Source organism: Pristis pectinata, chromosome X (assembly GCF_009764475.1).
Source record: "Pristis pectinata isolate sPriPec2 chromosome X, sPriPec2.1.pri, whole genome shotgun sequence".
In the NCBI taxonomy this organism is placed as follows: domain Eukaryota; kingdom Metazoa; phylum Chordata; class Chondrichthyes; order Rhinopristiformes; family Pristidae; genus Pristis; species Pristis pectinata.
Window position 1 is genome coordinate 9,308,979 of NC_067450.1, and position 17,760 is coordinate 9,326,738.

Sequence of the window (17,760 nt, forward strand, 5' to 3'; positions counted from 1 at the left end):
CAAATTCATGCCTTCATTTAATTTACCCAGATGTGACCATACTTGTTTCCACTTGAGTTTGCATCTCTGTTATTTCCACTGATGTTTTTGAGGTTATAAATACTGAATTTCTTCTTGTGGTTCTGAGCAATGTAACTTTTCACATTGCTGTTTTGCCAGGGCCTAAATTATTTAAATTGATAGGAAGACTGGACTTTGAGAATTCTGTTGTGCACAATTATGTCAGTTTATTAATGGAATGTGATTGTTTTGTCTTTCCCTATGTAGGTGTGTATAGTGGACACTGGTGTGAGAGGGACAATTGCAGTAGGACTAGTCCCTCAGTATTACAAGCTAGATCACCAACCAGGATGGCTTCCACATTCTGTTGCTTACCATGCAGATGATGGCAAGTGAGTATTATAAAAGAAAAATTAAGATAGAATGATCTGAGTGTTTGGGGCAATGTGAGTGGATTTTTATTTTGTATCTAATCTCTGGGTGAATTTAGTGGGACAATGCAGAGGAAGTTTTATTGTCCATCCAACCCAAAACTTGTTGGTAGAGTGCTGGGTCATAGTTGTGTACCAACATATCTTGTCCTGAAACGGTTGGAATTATTCAATCTTAGGGGTGAGTGCCAACAAGTATTGTTTTATATCATTGCATTCTTTGTTAAAGGCTTTGCAAGTCAGTTGAGACTGTCTTGCTTAAGTGCTCATGATCCTGTTTGCCTGTTTTTTGGAATAGGAAAAAGGTGGGATTACTGGCATTCAGATTTGCCCTCCCCTACACTGGTGAAACCAAGTGTAGACAAGGTGACTGTTTTGCGGAGACCCTGTGCTCTGTCTTCAATGGCCATCTCAAGCTTCTGGTTGCATGTCATTTTAATCCTCCTTCCCACTCCCACACCGATCTGTCCGTCCTCTACCTTCTCCATTGCTGCAGAGAGACCAACTGCAGATTGGAAGAACAACAACTCAATTTCTGCTTGGGTCACTTACAATCCAATAGTATGAACATTGAATTTTCCAATTTCAGCTAACCCACCCCTCCTCCCCCACACACTCACCTATCCTCCTAGTTTTCTTCTTCCTTTGTTCACTCCTCCATCCCCTCCCCCCCCCCCCACCTGGTTCCATCTGCTCGTCATGCCCTCCCCATCTGGCTCCACCTACCACCCTCTGTCCCACCCCCCCCTTTCATATTGCTACGTACTGACAATCTTTCCTGTTCCCTCTTAGTCCTGATGCAGAGTCGCAATCCGAAACGTCGATTTACACCTTTTGCTTCCACAGATGCTGCTTAACCTGCTGAGTTCTTCTAGTGTTCTGTTTTTGTCTCAGATTTGGGTAAGCCATCATGACACAGTTTGCAACAAAAAAAGTTAGTAGATTTTCTGCGGCTCACGTCAACTGATCACCCTGTGGCACTTACAAGGCTTGGGAGTACGGTGGCTGATTTCCCCTTTTTCCCTTTTCTTAAATTACCCCTGTGTTCACTGTGTTCATTCTAAAATCTTGGTTTGTTGGTTTGTGTAACTTTTGAGCTTGACCTCTAATGAGCCCAGCTGATGTGTAGTAATTTTAAGTACAATGTGGAAAGTGGAGTTGTGACTTCTGATGATTAAATCCTTCAGGGTTGATTTTTAATGACCTGATTTTTTTTTTTCCCCCCCACTTTATAGGTTGTTTAATGGAAATGGTGTGGGCCAACAGTTTGGGCCAAAGTGTTTTGCAGGTGATCGAATTGGGTGTGGTGTCCAGGCAGAGTCCTTTGACAGAGGAATGGCAACTGTGTTTTTCACAAGAAATGGAAAAGAGGTGTGGAAGTATATTTCATGTATATTGCAGTAAAACTCTCAATTTTCCCATCACAGCATGTTCTCTGTCCATACAATGGTGCATAGCATATTGGATCAACTGACAGATTCCCTCAAGATAGTTTTAAAGGATCAAGTAGTATAAGGGTTCAAGATGGTTGTGGATCCTACCATCTTTGCAGGCTTTTCAACTTCCTCTGTCAGCCTGAGCAAGAAACCTCAGATATTTAGCTCATGGCCTACTATTCATTCCACAGCAATTTTATGGTTATGAAGGGTTTCCATGCTTTTCATTCTATTGGCATATATTTTTTTTTACAGTGTAATCTGCATTTTTACTTTGATTTCCTAAAGATCATATCTTTATATATACACACACACATATCTTTATATATACACACACACACACACACACACACACACACCTCTGTCACATCATGTTTGTATGACAACACGTGGAGAAAATGAGGACCATCTGTGTGAATTAAGTGGCAAATGGGACAGATGATGTGCTCTGAGAGCCAGAATTGACTCATTGGGCTGAATGGTGGCCTCCTATGTCATGAGAAATAAGAAAATCATGAATATAAGAGCACATTCATCGGAAATTAGTTTTGCCTTGCAGAGATTTCATTTTGGCCAAATGATGATTTCAAATCCGAGATTGACAAGCTTCATATAAAACTATTCTGGATCATGATTGATTACACATTATTTCATATAATACACATTATCTGTTGCAATAAAGAATGTTAATTGGATGCAATAAAGAATAAATTAATACATCATATTAGGAAGCTCCATGCAATGAAACCATCATTTTAACAAAGTATGTCCTGGAGTCTTTTCCCTTTCTTGGTTTTGTAGCAAAAAAAAGAAATAATCTGCATACAGAAATTCAAGTTACGAGCATGAATGCAGCACTAGATGCATAAACAAAGTAGATGCCGTATTTGTTTATGTTTTGCCTCAGTGAATTGGTGAAAGGTTCTCCTGCCCGCCCACCCACTATCATTCAGACATGCCTTGTTAATAAATAATTTTGTGCTATTAGTATTAATGAAATGTAGTGAATTTTAATGAACATGCCTTAATATTGTAAAATATTTGAAATTGTCCCAATGTGTATTCTATTATATAATTGCCTTCTAATGAAATTTCACATAACAAAGCGGTTTTCCAGGACACATTTCCTTCATACTGTGAGATATTATTGAGCTTGTGGTTGAGATGCAGCAAAGTCGCCAAGTAGAAATAGCTTCGCTCAGTATCTAATCAATGTAGTACCCATTCTGTGAGTGCTCAATGAGACAGTGTATTGGGCACTTCACCCTTTATTTAGTCTGTGCTGTTCCTATCTTGGGAGTATTTTTGGGACAGTATCAAAAATTTTCTATAGCTCTTAATTGGCCCTGGTTTCCTTACCATAATGGGTCAAAGGTAGGTAAAGGATTTGAGGTATAGATCAGCTGTGATTTGACTGAAAGACAGAAATGGCTCAGTGGATTGAATGGCATGCCCCTGTCCTTGTGTTTTAAGTTACATGAATCTTCAGTTAAATATCAGGTAATGTGCCATGTTCCCCTACTGTAAGTACTGTCTGATTTAACATTGTTTTTAGCATTGCATGTCTATATGGGAGACTGGAACTTTCCCTTTTTGTATTTGTGTAGGTAGGGTCTGTAGTTATGGCCATGTCTCCGGATGGATTGTTCCCAGCAGTTGGAATGCACTCTCTTGGAGAAGAAGTTCGCATTGACCTTCAAGCAGAATGGGGACTGGATGAGGATGACAGTGTCATGATGGTCGACAGCCATGAAGATGAATGGGGCCGTCTACATGATGTTAAAGTTTGTGGAACAGTAAGTAACTTTTCTAAGAATGTACGTCACAAGGTGTACCTTTGCATCAGGAAAATCTGTTAATAGAGAAAACGGGTCTTTTGTAACTACTTGAAAAATAGATTGTGGAACATCATGAGCTAATTTATGGGGTACAGAGGATGTATAATAAGGTTAATCACTATTTCCTATTATTTATAAAGATGCTGATGCTAATGGATGCCATCTTTGAGGGCTTGCTTTGAGCCATGGATTCCACTCCTTTCAAACTAAACCATGTTGCCCCATTGATTAACTGATCTGCGAAGGGTTAATCCCTTGCTGCATGGTCTGCTCAGATTCCATTTGTTTTCGTTAACCTTAAAAATATAATTAGAACTGAAGTAAGATGTTCTTTTGAGTTGAGATTTTGTGGACATATCAGAAACTATGAAATCAAACGGTTTCTTCTGTACCTCCTAAGTGTGTTTGAACATTTGAAATATGTTCTTGGGAATGTAGGCAACACACACAAGGCAATATTTGATGCACGTGTGAGCATTAAGAGCAGTGTGGAGCTGGAGTTGCATGTAGACCAGACTGGATTGAGATGGTAAACTCCACTCCCAGAAAGACATTTGTGAACCACTTGTATATTTGCCACAATCCAACAATTTTTTTTGATGGCATCCCACAAATTATTTCAATTACTTGTCACCACTTGCAATGATGGGATTTGAACTCATTATTTCTGGGTTGCTTGTCAACTACCATAATCAATAGATTACCGTGGCTTACTACATTGCTCTGCATTCAAAATGTTTTCTGTCGTTTACTAACACATGGACTGGTTGTGGCAAATAGTATGGGTGCATTTTAGGGGAAGTGAGGGAGAAAGGATAGGAGTTGATGTGATTAGGTGAAAATTAAGAGGAGGCTTCTGTGGAAGTTGAACACCAGCATAGACCTGTTGGGATGAATGGTGTGTTTTTCTGCTGTACATCCCATAAAATTTGTATGGGGAGTGTTTCCTGGTTAGTTGTATGTAGTGTTTGTAAGCTTGTGTTTCTATGACACCAGTATCTCTCCTCCAGGGTTACACTATTCTTTGACATACTTGAAAAATGTCAGTAATTCTTTATATAGGGTTTTCATACTGTTGGTGTTGTAATTGCCAACACAATTCTGTACAAAGATTTTTATGAATAAATAAGCTAAAATACAACAAACTAATGTATTTTGAAAAATGTGGTATTCATCATTGGTATGTTTCTGAGCTCTTTAAACCATGGCAGGCACATGCAGTTCCTGCTTGCTTGCTATTCCTGATAACAATCAGACATCCTGTACCTACAGTTACCTTTTAATTTTGTTTGTAATTCTGTTTTTTTTTCCTGCAATGTCAACTCTGTTCACAACTTGTTGTGTTTATATGAGTACACTTTTCAGCAAAGACCAAATGACCAGGATTCATTGAGTTATTTGGTTAAAGCTGCTACCTTGGATATGTTTCTATGACTACATTCTAAAAATGTGATGCACCTTTGGTTGGTGGTGTTTTCCACTCCTTTTAACTATCTGGTACTTCACAGCATGCTGGACACTGAAAGTAAACGCAGATGTGCTCTACTTAAGTGTCTAGACATGGAAAAGTAATAAATGTCCTTAGTTAAGATGGCAAATTACAACAGTTGAAAAAGGATTTTAAAATTCACTTATTGAAACAATATCATTTTGAGGGAGTGTATTTTTCAGATGAATAGTCACTTATGGAAAGTTAATTTGTTCAATCCTGAGATGCATGAACAACTTTCATTTGCAAAAAAACACAGATGATGAGATTCATTTGGAAAATCAAAGCTGCTGTAATAGCTCTTAGGTTAATAGTTTTGTTGCTGCTACCTAACCTGACAGATTAGTTCGTATTCATATCCTTTGAATTAGAAAAGGGGTTCCTTGATATTTTAAAATATTTTACTAGCTTCCATTTCTTTCCCCTGGTTATGAATAAATGAAATGCAAATAAGTCATATGACCATCAAACTTTTTAAAAACTTATTCAAGTTATTGAGTCTAAATCCTGGAACTCCCTCACCAACAGCTCTGTGGGACCACTTTCACCAGAAGGGCTGCAGCAGCTCACCCCCCCACCATCACTGACCAAGTCACCATTTATAGCCCTTCCCGCCTTGAACTGCTGCACTTCTTCTAGTGAAGGTGCTCCCATGGAGGTGTTGGGGAGGGTGTTCTGGGATATAGATTCGATAACTTGAAGGAATACAATATATTTTAAAGTCAAGATGGAGTGAAATGTGGAGGAGACTTACAGGGAGTGGTGTTCCCATGCACTTGAAGATAGAGGTTGCAGGTTTGGAAGGTGCTGTTGGAGTACCCTAGGTGAGTTATTATGGTACATTTTGTAGCTGATACACAATGCAACCATTATCCAAACATATAAATTAGGAGCATGAGTAGGTCACTTGGGTTGAGTTTGCTTCACCGTTTAATAAGATCATGATTGATCTGATTGATTGTAAATGCATCTCCACATTCTACCTACCTATGGTAACTTTTCACACCCCCTCCTCCCTTGCTTATCAAGTATCTTATCTACCTCTGCCTTGTATATATTCAGACTGCTTCCAATGCCCTTGAGGAAGAGGGTTCCAAAGATTCACCCTCAGAGGGTCTTTGGATTCAAAAATCCAAGGACCCTCTGAGAGAAAAAAAATTACCTCATCTGTCTTAAGTGGGCGACCCTTATTTTTCAATACTGAGCCCTAGTTCTAGATTCTTCCACAAGTGGAAACATCCTCTCCACATCTAACCTGTCAAGACTCCACAGGATCCTCTTTGTTTCAACAGAGTCCTCTCTGACTATAAACTCCAGCCGATACAAGCTTAGCCCGTTCAACCTTTCCTCGTAACATTCTTCCTTAGATAAAGAGACCAATACTGTACACAGTACTTGAGATGTAGTCATACCAGCGTCTTATGCCACTGTGCAATGTGATGGAAAGAATTCAGAAAAAAAAGTTCAGAGTCGTAAAAAGGGTATTGATCAAACGGGCTGCTTTGACAGTGTCAAGTTTCTTCAGTGCTGTAGAGCTGCACTCATCAGGTAGATGGAGAGTATTCAATGGAATTCCTGACGTGCTTTGTACATGGGATGTTTTGGGGTGCTTGGAGGCAAGGCATTCACAACAGGATATGCAGCCTCTGGCCTCCCCTTGTCACCACAGTATTTATATGATTGGTCTGGGTTGATGGTGGGGGACTTGGTGATGGTAATGGCATTGAATATCAGGAGTAGTGATGAGGGAGTGTCAGTCTTTAGTGCCATTAGTTTGCTAAATACTTTTTCTCCAGTGACATTAGTTATTTTAAGTTTCTCAATTCCTTTTCCACTCCCCGGAATTCCTTACTGTTGGTTTTTTTGTGTGTTCTTTCCTGAATGACTTGATGGTCCTGTTTAGGATTTAACCTTGTCCATACTGTTCATAACATTCCCCGCCTAACAGCTTCCATTCTGGAGAAGGGTGTGAGAATAGAAGGTGCAGAATGATGAGGGACACCAGGCCCAGATGTTGGTCATAGTTTAAAAGCAACTTGGACTATTGTGTTACTGTGGCATGATTTTTGAAAATTTCACAAGCAATCAATGTTTAAATTACCAATGATATTCTAGCCTCATCTTTTATGGGCACTGGTGTCGTGACTGTTTGTTTCCTGTCCTGCACCCTTTCTCTCCAGACTCCTCCCTACCCATCATCTGATTATTATCATACATTGTGCTAGATTGTGCTTGTCCAGGTCCCCACCTGTATTTACCTGGGCCAGATCCAGAGGGCTTTTCTTGTTGGCCCAGGATTCCACTGGCTCCAGCTGTGTGGTGTAACCACCCTGAAACGCCCCTGTCAATTGGCAAAGCTTATGGATGGGGGTTTACTGGCTGCAATCATTATTGGTCATAATCTGTTTTTAAATGTATGTGGCATTCACACACTTGCAAGCTATTAAAAGCTAATAATTCTGAGTTAATACTTTTTAAAAAATAAAGTTAACTAAAAACACAAATAGCTAAAAAAATAAAAATAAAAAGTCACTTGTGTTCCTTTTGCCACCTAAATCCCTGGAGTACATTCCCTACTGAAATCATTGGCATCCTCATTGAAATCAGTGGCATCTCAGGTTTAGTGCCAGAGAAGCAGTTCTCCATTTGGCATCTGGTGTTAGTGTCCAGCAGTGAACTGACAGATTCAGTCTTTCGCATCTCACAGCACATGCACAGGAGTTTGGAACTTAACTGCAGTCTCAATGACTGAATGCTGGTAGTCCTGATGGGAGAAAGTTCAGTAGTCCACATAGTCTGTGATATCGTCATAAAATGTTGGTTTTAGTCTTTGATTCAGATCACTTAGGCTTGGCGCCTGAAGCACACACGCCAATCGCTTTCCTAATCTGTTAGACACAATGGTTTCTCTCTTCCCATCTGGCAACAAGTAGTATGGATTGCTTTGAAATTGTTTTTTTTTAAAATTATTTAAAAAACACCTATACATTTGTGATTTTAGTGGTGCTTTATAAAATGGTGACTCCGGTCTGCGAGATTTCCTGTTCTATCCATTTTCCTCAAGCATTACAGAATCTCTAATTCTTTATTTGACTGCAAGAACTCAAAACGAAAATGTTAATAGATTTAACTAATCTTATAACATTAAAAAGAATAATGACAGACATAAGTCTTGAAGTTGACTGGGAAAGTGATACAAGGATGCAAGTGCACAACAATGTTTACGTCAAAGTTCTGAAAGCAAAGTTCCATCTAAACCACTGCTCCTCAAAATGAACATCTGGTAAAGTTGGAATTGCATTTCTATTGATAATGGCTAAATGAAAGTGGAGATGAATAGTGTAAACTCATTGCTGAATAATGACTGCCATCTTGTAACAAAATAAGCAGGTTTAAGCTTGCAGAATGTGGGCTTTTAATGCCATTGCATTTCTTTTAGACAGGTGCCAACTTGCCAGTCAAATAGTCAATGGTTCATTAATGACAGATGGCAAGTTATGTCATTTGAAAAACACTTAATGAACTTCGCACACAACCATGATTAACTTCATGGTTTCTGAGTGAGGTAAGGTTTGACCAATGAAGGCTTTTTAAAGATCGTGCTATTCTTGAGTTGGCAGTAGAGATCGTCACACACCCTTATGAGTAGTTGTCAAGTTGTATTTTAACATTGTTTTGAGTTATCACTTAGTAACGGGCCAAAAAGTGAATGTTGACTTTCCCTGGCCCTCAATGAACATCACAAAAAAGCCAGATTATTCAGTCATTACTGTTTACAGGAGTAAGCTTGGTTGCAGTACTTCCTATGTTACATCCGTGATTATACTTCAAAAGCACTTCATTAATCCAAAATTTAAGTTGAGTATGATTGGCACCCAAACCACCACTCTGAACGTTTACACCATCCACCACTGGCACACTGTGGCTACATTGTGTGCCATTTACAAAGTGCAGTGCAGGAACATGCCTTATTCAGTAGCATTTCCTGAACTCAGGAGAAGGACAAAGGCAGCAGGGACATGAGAATGCCACCACCTGTAGGTCCCCTTCCAACCAGTACATTATGCTGCCTTGGAAATATTGCATCATTGTTGCTGGAACAAAATCCTGGAACTTCTCACCAAATGGCACAGTGGAGAACCTTCAATACAGGACCGCAGCAGTTCAGGAAAGCAGTTCATCACCGTTACTTGGGGTGGATATGAAATGCTTATCTCCCCAGTGATGCCCATGTTCTGTGAATGGATTTTAGAAACAAAAATCTTTTGGCAGAGGATATCTACACAAGCTTTTATAACATTGGAGCCAAGACCAATTTATGTATTCCATTCCTTTTTGAAATATTCACCTGTCCTTCACACTGTGGACGTAAAGGGTTTCACCCTTTCCTTTTGGATTCTGGGTCAGGGTGGTTCAGCGGTTATCATGTTGACCTTTCACTGTGAGATTGGGTACAGTGCATTAGCACACTGCGACTGGGTGCACTGGGTTATCGCATTGTTCTTGCATATGCTGGTGACAATATGGGTCGCCTCACTGTCCTTTCGCATTCTGGCATTAGATACAATGGGTTATCATCCTGAACTTCCGCAAACTGGACCTGAACTGTACAGTGGGTTATTACACTGCCCTTTCACACTTCAGGGCCGTGAAGTGCAGTGGGTTAGCTTTGTGCTGTTTCACACTCCGTGGCTGTTTGGTACAGAGGGTTGCCATATTGTTCTATCGACAAACAATGGATTGAACTACCATGTGTCCATTAGCCCAGGTCTAAACTGAATGGCAGAATAGGGATGAGAGGCTGAATAGCCGACTCCTTCCTTTGTTTGCCATAGATTGATTTTATTATTTGGTATAGATCTCTTGTATCCTTCATTGTAACCTACTTTTATCCTGGATTTTTTTTTATTACCAATTTATGCCTGTGGCCAGTGGTCAAATTAAAAGTGAGAAAGTGTAGTGAGTTAATTTGTACGTACCTCAAAGTGGAATGTAGCTCAGTACTGAACGTAGCTAGGAAATAGCAATGTCTAAAAGGTTTGGAGACTCCTGTAAGAATTGTCCTTTCTCTTTGATCTCAGGAGATCAGTCTGGTTCAAGTGAGTTAAAACTGTGATCGTTTTTACCTACAACTTCATTTTAATGGAATAAATCATTTTTGTGCATGCTCTTGATTGCTCTCACTGTGCTCCATTTCACCCTCACCCTTGCTTGCTGTTTCTTTCTCCTGCGCGTTGCTTTTTCTCCACATTATTACTGAAGATAGCCTGTGGTATATCAGGAAACAATATGGTGATGGCAAAGGGTGAATTTAATGAGGTATAAGAAAGGAGAATATTTTTCCTTTTATGATTAAATGAAGCATCCCAGCAAAGTACCTTGCTAGTTAAAACGATAGATTACACACCCCCATGGAATTTCAACCTTGAGAAAAAAGTTGCTTCTCATTTCTAATCTGTGACCTTTTGGGGGGGGTGGGGGGGGGAAATAGAGATGCTTTTTTTTTAGGTTAAAGTAGTTATGTTTAGAATGGCTGTTAATCTGATTTGGATATTGAATAACAATGAGTTTGTACAAACATCTACAGTGCTGCAAAATGCTATTTGGAGAAAACGTATGCCTTGTTTGTTCCTGGCTAGGCTCTAATTAAAACTTCAATGGATTGCTTATGTTATCTGTTCTGGTTACGGAATGCAGTATAATTAATTGGGCATATTTCTGGAGATAACTTTAAAAATGCCGAGTTCTGATTTTTGAATTCTTTCTTGTTACACGGCACTGAAAGTAATTGTTCCAGGATTAGTAACCTTGGTATTAAACTAAGTTCATGTATTGTTTATCTGACCACCAATGAATATACTCCCAAGGTACCCAGCTGATTAATGAGCTTATTCAATGATCTTTTATTTTAATATTTCAAAGGTTTTATTTGACTATAAGGATCCTGAATAGAACCAGAGGAGTTTACAATAGAGAAGAAGGTCATTCAGCCCATCTTGTATATGCTGGCTCTTTGCTTGATCAATCCAAAAATAATTCCGCTGTCCTGTTTTCTCCTTTTATCCTTCTGTTTCAAAAATCTTATATTATCCTTTGAAAATAAGCTGTATTTTGCACATTTCCTACAGCAAAGCATTTTGTCTTCTGAGAACTTTTGGGTCAATCTGGAGTTCACATTGAAGTCCCCAGGGCCCTGCTAATGCTCGCAGCTTACCGGGGACCAGTCAAATTTAGAGTTCCCAGGTGTGCTAATTCCTTTTTCTAGTTATCTCTTAGCAATTGTTTCATCTTATTCCACGTAGAATTCTTGCTTCTATCATCATTTGTTTGAAAACAAAAAGAAATCTATTAAGATACAGGAATGTATGTATGTGAAAATACCAACATACACTTGAAAGATTCTGGGTTTACTGGCCTCAAGTGCTCTACCCAGGATCCTGGTCTATTTGTTCAACACTTTTTGTGTGAAAGAATGTTTTGATATCAGTCCAAACTTTAGCTTTTACTGATTTGAAGTCATAGCCTTAATCTTCTAATTTAAAGTCCAAGTCTGGATTTATTTTTTCCATTCTATTAATGGTTCCATACTTCTGAGATTACCTTCTCACTAAGCTAGAGAGTCCAGATTTCTCTGGCCTCTTTTCAAATCTCTGACCTCTGTTGTCTCTGACTTGCATAGTATAGTTCCACTTAATCCTCATACCTTTGGCTTTATTGGATGGACGTGTAGTGTCTTGAGTTTACTGAGACCCCTTTGATTTCTTTCAGCGACATCCTCCACCATTTCCAGGCCATTCACATGTCAAACTCATTTTTTTTTTCTGCATACAATACATTACACTTACCCATGTTAAATTTCATCTGCCATTCTTCTGTCAACTTGTATATTTTATACAACTAAGATTTTGAACTGCATCTTTCAGTGCCTCCAGGTTTCCAAGTTTTGCATCATTTACAATTTGTACTGAATTTCTGGATCCACATTGTTTGATTCACTAGTCTTTTGTAGCAATATAGTAGTGTTCAATGTAGAAGAAGATTTATTCTGTCCCTTTTCCATGTTGTCCTTGCCCCTGGAGTCTTTGGGGGGCACTGTGGAGGGAGCTGTACTGTTTAATATGTTGTACAACAATGTTGTGCCTGCCTTGGGAGGATTTCTTTCTTGGACTGGTTGCTGGAAATGGATTTGTTTCATTTGCAGCACAGACATCTCTCACCTTGAGAAATCGTGTTTACATTCCTGTGAAGTTTTATTGTTTGAAATGATTCTGAAATCTGAAAATTTGTTGCTGAAGATGCTATCTTCTGGCTTGGGCAAGAAGCTAGAGTGAGAGGCCAAAAATTGTTGAGTAAGAGAAGGTTAACTTACAACAGAAGATTTGGGGAGGAGCAGCCTGGTGTGGGAATGTCTGTGATAGGGTGGAGATAGGTTGCCCAAGTGACACACTGCTTTCAGAACCACCCAGTTAATAGACGAATCAGGGAATTGGAGAGGGAAAAAACCAAAAGGACATGTTGGAACTGTGAGAGACAGGACAGGGAATGCTGGAAATACCCAGCAGATCAAGCAGCATCTGTGGAGAGGGAAAAGCTGAGTTAAAGTGGATGGCTTTACATCAGAACTGGCCCGTTCTGACACAAAGCAGTAAAAACTGTTGCCTGAAATTGTTGAATTCGATACAGAGTCCTTGGGGCTGCAACCTGCTGAGAGGAAAGATGAGGTGATGTGTCTTGAGGTTTGTCAGAACAGTGTAGTATGGAGATGTCAAAGTGGGAGTGGGATGGAGACAGGCAACTGGTAGCTCAGTGTCACTGTTGCAGACTGAGTAGTCACTGTGTCTGCAAAGTGGACAACCAATCTGTATTTGACTCATCCAACGTAGAGCAGACTGCATTGTGCGATGGTATGCTGTATTGGAATGAGCTCAAGTGAATTGTTGCTTCAACCTGGAAGGGTAGGTTAGGTCCCTAGATGGTGGGAAGGGATGAGGTAAAAGGACAGGTGTTGCATCTCTTGCAGTTGCCTTAAGAAAGGGAGTTGTTCATGGAGGTGGTGGTAGGTCATCCACTTTAACTGAGTTTTTCTCTCTGGAGCGATGCTGCCTGATCTGCTGGGCATTTGCAGCATTCTCTTTTGTTTCAGACTTCCAGCAGGCAGCCTCTCACAGTTCTGGCATATCCTTCTGTTTTTTTTATTCTCTCAAACTCTCCTGATCCGTCTATTAACTAGACGGCTGTGAAAGCATAGTGCCACCTGGGCAACCTCAATCTCTACCCTGTCACAGAGACTGTTTCTGGCCATAACCCCCCTCCCTCTCTGCTGCAATTTAGAATACACTTGCTTACTCACTTTTCCATTTCTGGTTGTCTTTGATCTGAAATGTCTCTCCGTGGAATGATGCCTGATCTATTGAGTATTTTCAGCATTTTGTTTTAATTTAAAATTTCCAACGTGCAGTCTTTTTGATTTTCAGTTCTGATGTCTCACCTGGAGCTCTGCCTTTCTGCATCAAGTGCAGCTTCTGTGGGTGAGCTCCACTTGCTATGGAAGAACAGACTCAAACAACAAGAACTCAGTTTGAGGTGGGAGTGGCTGATATGAAATCTCCCAAGATTTTATCTGGAGAATGTCAGTTTAAAATAGAATCATCGAACAGCACAGAAACGGGCCCTTTTGGTCCACCTCAACCGTGCTGACCGTGATGCCTATCTCGGCTAATTCCATTTGCCTGCATTAGGCCCGTATCTCTCTATGCCCTTCTTTCCAAATGCCTGTCTAAATGTTTTATAAATATTCTTTCTGGATTCCTAGAGAATCAGGTGTGATCTGCGGTTGACAAGGGCCACTAGGAAAGTTAATTCTGCATTTTATGATGTATTTCAGTCGACTTTGATTGCTTCTTTACACTATAAGCACTTAAGATGTTCTTAAAAACTTTACCAATACTATTATCTTAACCAAAGAGCATCCATTGATCTTTCAAGTTTAGAAGTAGAGAACCAGTGTAAGGCAGATTAGGCTCAATGAAGGAAACTCTGCCATCCTACTTTTACCTCTTTCTGTAAAGAAAGGTGTTGTAAGTCTCTCACTTCAGCACAGCCACTTGTCTACATAGTTGCGCTTAGACATTGGTTTGTCCACTTATGCACTGCTCAGCTGGAGGATGCACATTGCACTGAATACGTCCAACATCATGTACTGGAGAGGAAGCTACTTGATTACATCCCTGGCATTCAATCAATGTCCACTCCTCTTCACCACTGGTGTGATGTTACTCTGCTATTTTAACCCCTTCTGCCAACTTAAAACACTGAGAAGGTCAAGTATAGTAATATTATGGCAATAACATCCTCATTTCAAGTGAAACTTCATCCTGTCTTGGTTGAACATTTCCTTTCTTTTTACTGCATCAAAATCCTGGAACTCCCAATCACATCTTATTGTGGGAGCACTTTCACCAATGTACTGCAGCATTTCAAGAAAAATCCCACCACTCGAGGGAATGAGTGAGTCTATACAAGCAATCACATTGTTCCCTTTCCCTCACTTAACTCTTTGAAACTTATTCTCTCTCATGCCCACTATCACCTCCGATTTCCCTGCAACAAGTTAGCCAATTAAACTGCCAGCACATCTTTAGGATGTGGGAGGAAACCCACGGGAAGAACATACAGACCTCTGGTCAGGATCAAACCTGGGTCCCTAGAATGGTGAGGCAGCAGTTCTACCTAGTGCACCACTGTGCCACCTATCGATAGTTGTAGGATAGAGTCATAGAACACTACAGCACAGAAGCAGGCCCTTCAGCTCACCTAGTCCATGCCGATCTGGTTTTCTGCCTAATCCCACCTACCTGCACCCAGACCATATCCCTCCAAACCCCTCCCATCCATGTACCTATCCAAACCTCTCTTTAAACGTTACAATTGAACACACATTTACCACTTCTGCTGGCAGCTCGTTCCACACTCGCACCACCCTCTGAGTGAAGAAGTTCCCCCTCAGATTCCCATTATATATTTCACCTTTCACCTTAAACCTATGACCTCTAGTTCTAGTCTCACCCAACCTGAGGGAAAAAAGCCTGCATGCATTCACCCTATCTATACCCCTCATAATTTTGTATACCTCTATAACATCTCCCCTCATTCTCCTGCGCTCCAGGGAATAAAGTCCTCACCTATTCAACCTTTCCCTATACCTTGGGTCCTCAAGTCCCGGCAACATCCTTGTAAATTTTCTCTGCACTCTTTCAAGCTTATTGATATCTTTCCTGTAGGTAGGTAGGTGACCGGAACTGCACACAGTACTCTTAAGTTTGGCATCACCAACGTCTTACACAACTTCAACATAACATCCTAACTCCTGTACTCGATGCCATTGATGCCAGCACACAAGCTTGTAATGTATTTGAAATTTATGTATCTGTTCTACCAGGTACGGTAGTTCAGTGGTTACGTTATTATTCAAAGCATTTGTGGTCACATCTTGAAATCTGTTTAAAAATAAATCTAGAAATGTATTCTAAAACAGCTGGTGTCAGTAAGAGTCACTGTGAAGCTGATAGATTGTCATAAAACTGCAACTGGTTTACTAATACCTGTGCCCAGTTTGGCTTGCATTTGATTCCAGTTCCACAGCAATGAGATTGACACTTTAGAAGATAATTAAGAATCAAGATAGAAGCTACTCAGTTGTATGAACTTGCTTTAAATGAAAAACAAGATTCAAACTGGACAGACCACTTGATTGTACGTTGAGCATCAAATCAGGACATGACAAAAGTATACCCAACCCAGTTAACCCTGCAAAGTAATCCTAGATAAACTCTTGGGATTGGTGACAAAGTTGCAAGGGCTGTCCCACAGACTAGTCAAGCAACAGCCTGGCGGAGGCATACTCTCGGAATCTTATCAATTGCTTAATGTTTCAGACTCCATCACCATTTTCAGGTATTTCCTGGCTTGTCAGTGGGATAGATCCAGCAGAGGGTGTGATGGGCTCCATGATGTGGAGTTGGATGGGAGTGGTCCTGGGAGTCGCCCAGATTGACTGGGCTTCATGGCATCAGGTCAAACGTGGATAAATAAGCCTCCTACTAATTATCACCCACCAATGTCCTCCAAGCTGTGTCAACACAAAGAAGTGCAATGCATTAATATGTCTTTATGTTGAACACTGCTTGGAAGAAGCATTAAGGCAACAAGGGCACAGAATTCACTCTAGGTGGGAGTCTTCAATGTCCACTACCAAGAGTACCATCACTAACTTGACTTGGCTGCATCTTGGACTCATGGCAATTGATGAGAGAATCAACATGAAGGCAAAGACCTACCATGTCCTTATCCTTTCCAGTGAATCTGTTGCAGATATCTTTATTTGGGATAGTATTGCAAATCTTTTGGAGACAAATTCCTGAGTTCATATTGAGGACACCTCCGCATTTAGTACTACTATTGAACTAACTGAGATAGATTCAGAGTGTATCCTGATGCATGAAACTGGATCTATAAGTCATTTTGGCCTATTGGCTGCAGCAGACTGGGATCCCACTAAATTGTAACTTCACAGCCTGATGTATACATACCCATCACTTCTACAAAGCCATACGTCTAGAAGACCAACCCCAGTTCAATGAATATTGAACAGAACATCTAAGGAGCAGCATCAGGGCTGCCTAATGTGGTACCAGCATGGTGAAGCTACATTACAGGTATGTAGGCTAACAGCAGAAGCATATAGGCAGGCCTTTGTTCCCACAATCAACTGATTGGTCAAAGCTCACAGTTTTGCTGTATCCAGAAGTGATTGCTGGTGAATAATTAAGCAACTAACCAGAGGTGGTTTCATGTAGATCACTGTCCTTAACAAAGGCAGAGCCCACCAGATGGATCCAGAAGATAGGGCTGACTCATATTACGACCACCTTTAGGCAGCATGGATGATTCATTTTGGCCTCCTCCTGAGGTCCCCACTGGTACTTAAGTACATATTTAGCCAATTTGATTTGCTTCACCCAGTAGAAAAAAAAACGTCCAAGTGCATTGGATGGAAGCAAGGTCTACAAGTCCCAACAATGTTCTAGTTGAAACACTAAAGATTTGTGCTTCAGATTTTTCTGCATTATAATTCAACTGTTGCAGTAGCCACATTAGCAAATTGCTCAAGAATGTTCTGTTCATAAAAAGCAAATCAAGTCTAACAAGACCAATTACAAGCCCATTAGTCTACTCTGTCTTCAGCAAAGTGATGGTGTCGTCAGTGATGTTATCAAGTGGCACCGTGCTCAGTTTGGGTTTTGCCAGGACTATTCAACTCCAGACTTTATTACAGCCTCTGTCAAGACATAGATAATAAAGCTGAATTTAAGAGGTGAGGTAAGAGTGACTGTCCTTGACACCAAGGAGCCTTGGAAAAGAAGTCAATAGAAATTGGAGCGAGGAGACGTTCCCCAGAATCCTATTTCAGTCCCAGAGCATTGTTGGAAGAGTTCCTCAGTCCTGTGGGCTAATTAGCTTCAGCTACATCATCAATGATCTTCCCTAATCATAAGGTTAGAGATTTG

At 40.4% G+C, this 17,760-nt stretch overlaps 1 protein-coding gene across 2 annotated transcripts in view; it reads left to right on the forward strand.

The window, feature by feature from the left end:
• The window catches only part of spryd3 (SPRY domain containing 3), a 167,166-nt gene that overhangs the window by 15,817 nt on the left and 133,589 nt on the right, over window positions 1–17,760 (forward strand). For both annotated transcript variants that reach the window (XM_052009724.1, XM_052009723.1), the window contains exons 4-6: window positions 268–392; window positions 1,667–1,802; window positions 3,475–3,663. In XM_052009724.1, coding sequence (XP_051865684.1) covers window positions 268–392; window positions 1,667–1,802; window positions 3,475–3,663 — 450 coding nt within the window. The remainder of the gene's footprint in view (window positions 1–267; window positions 393–1,666; window positions 1,803–3,474; window positions 3,664–17,760) is intronic.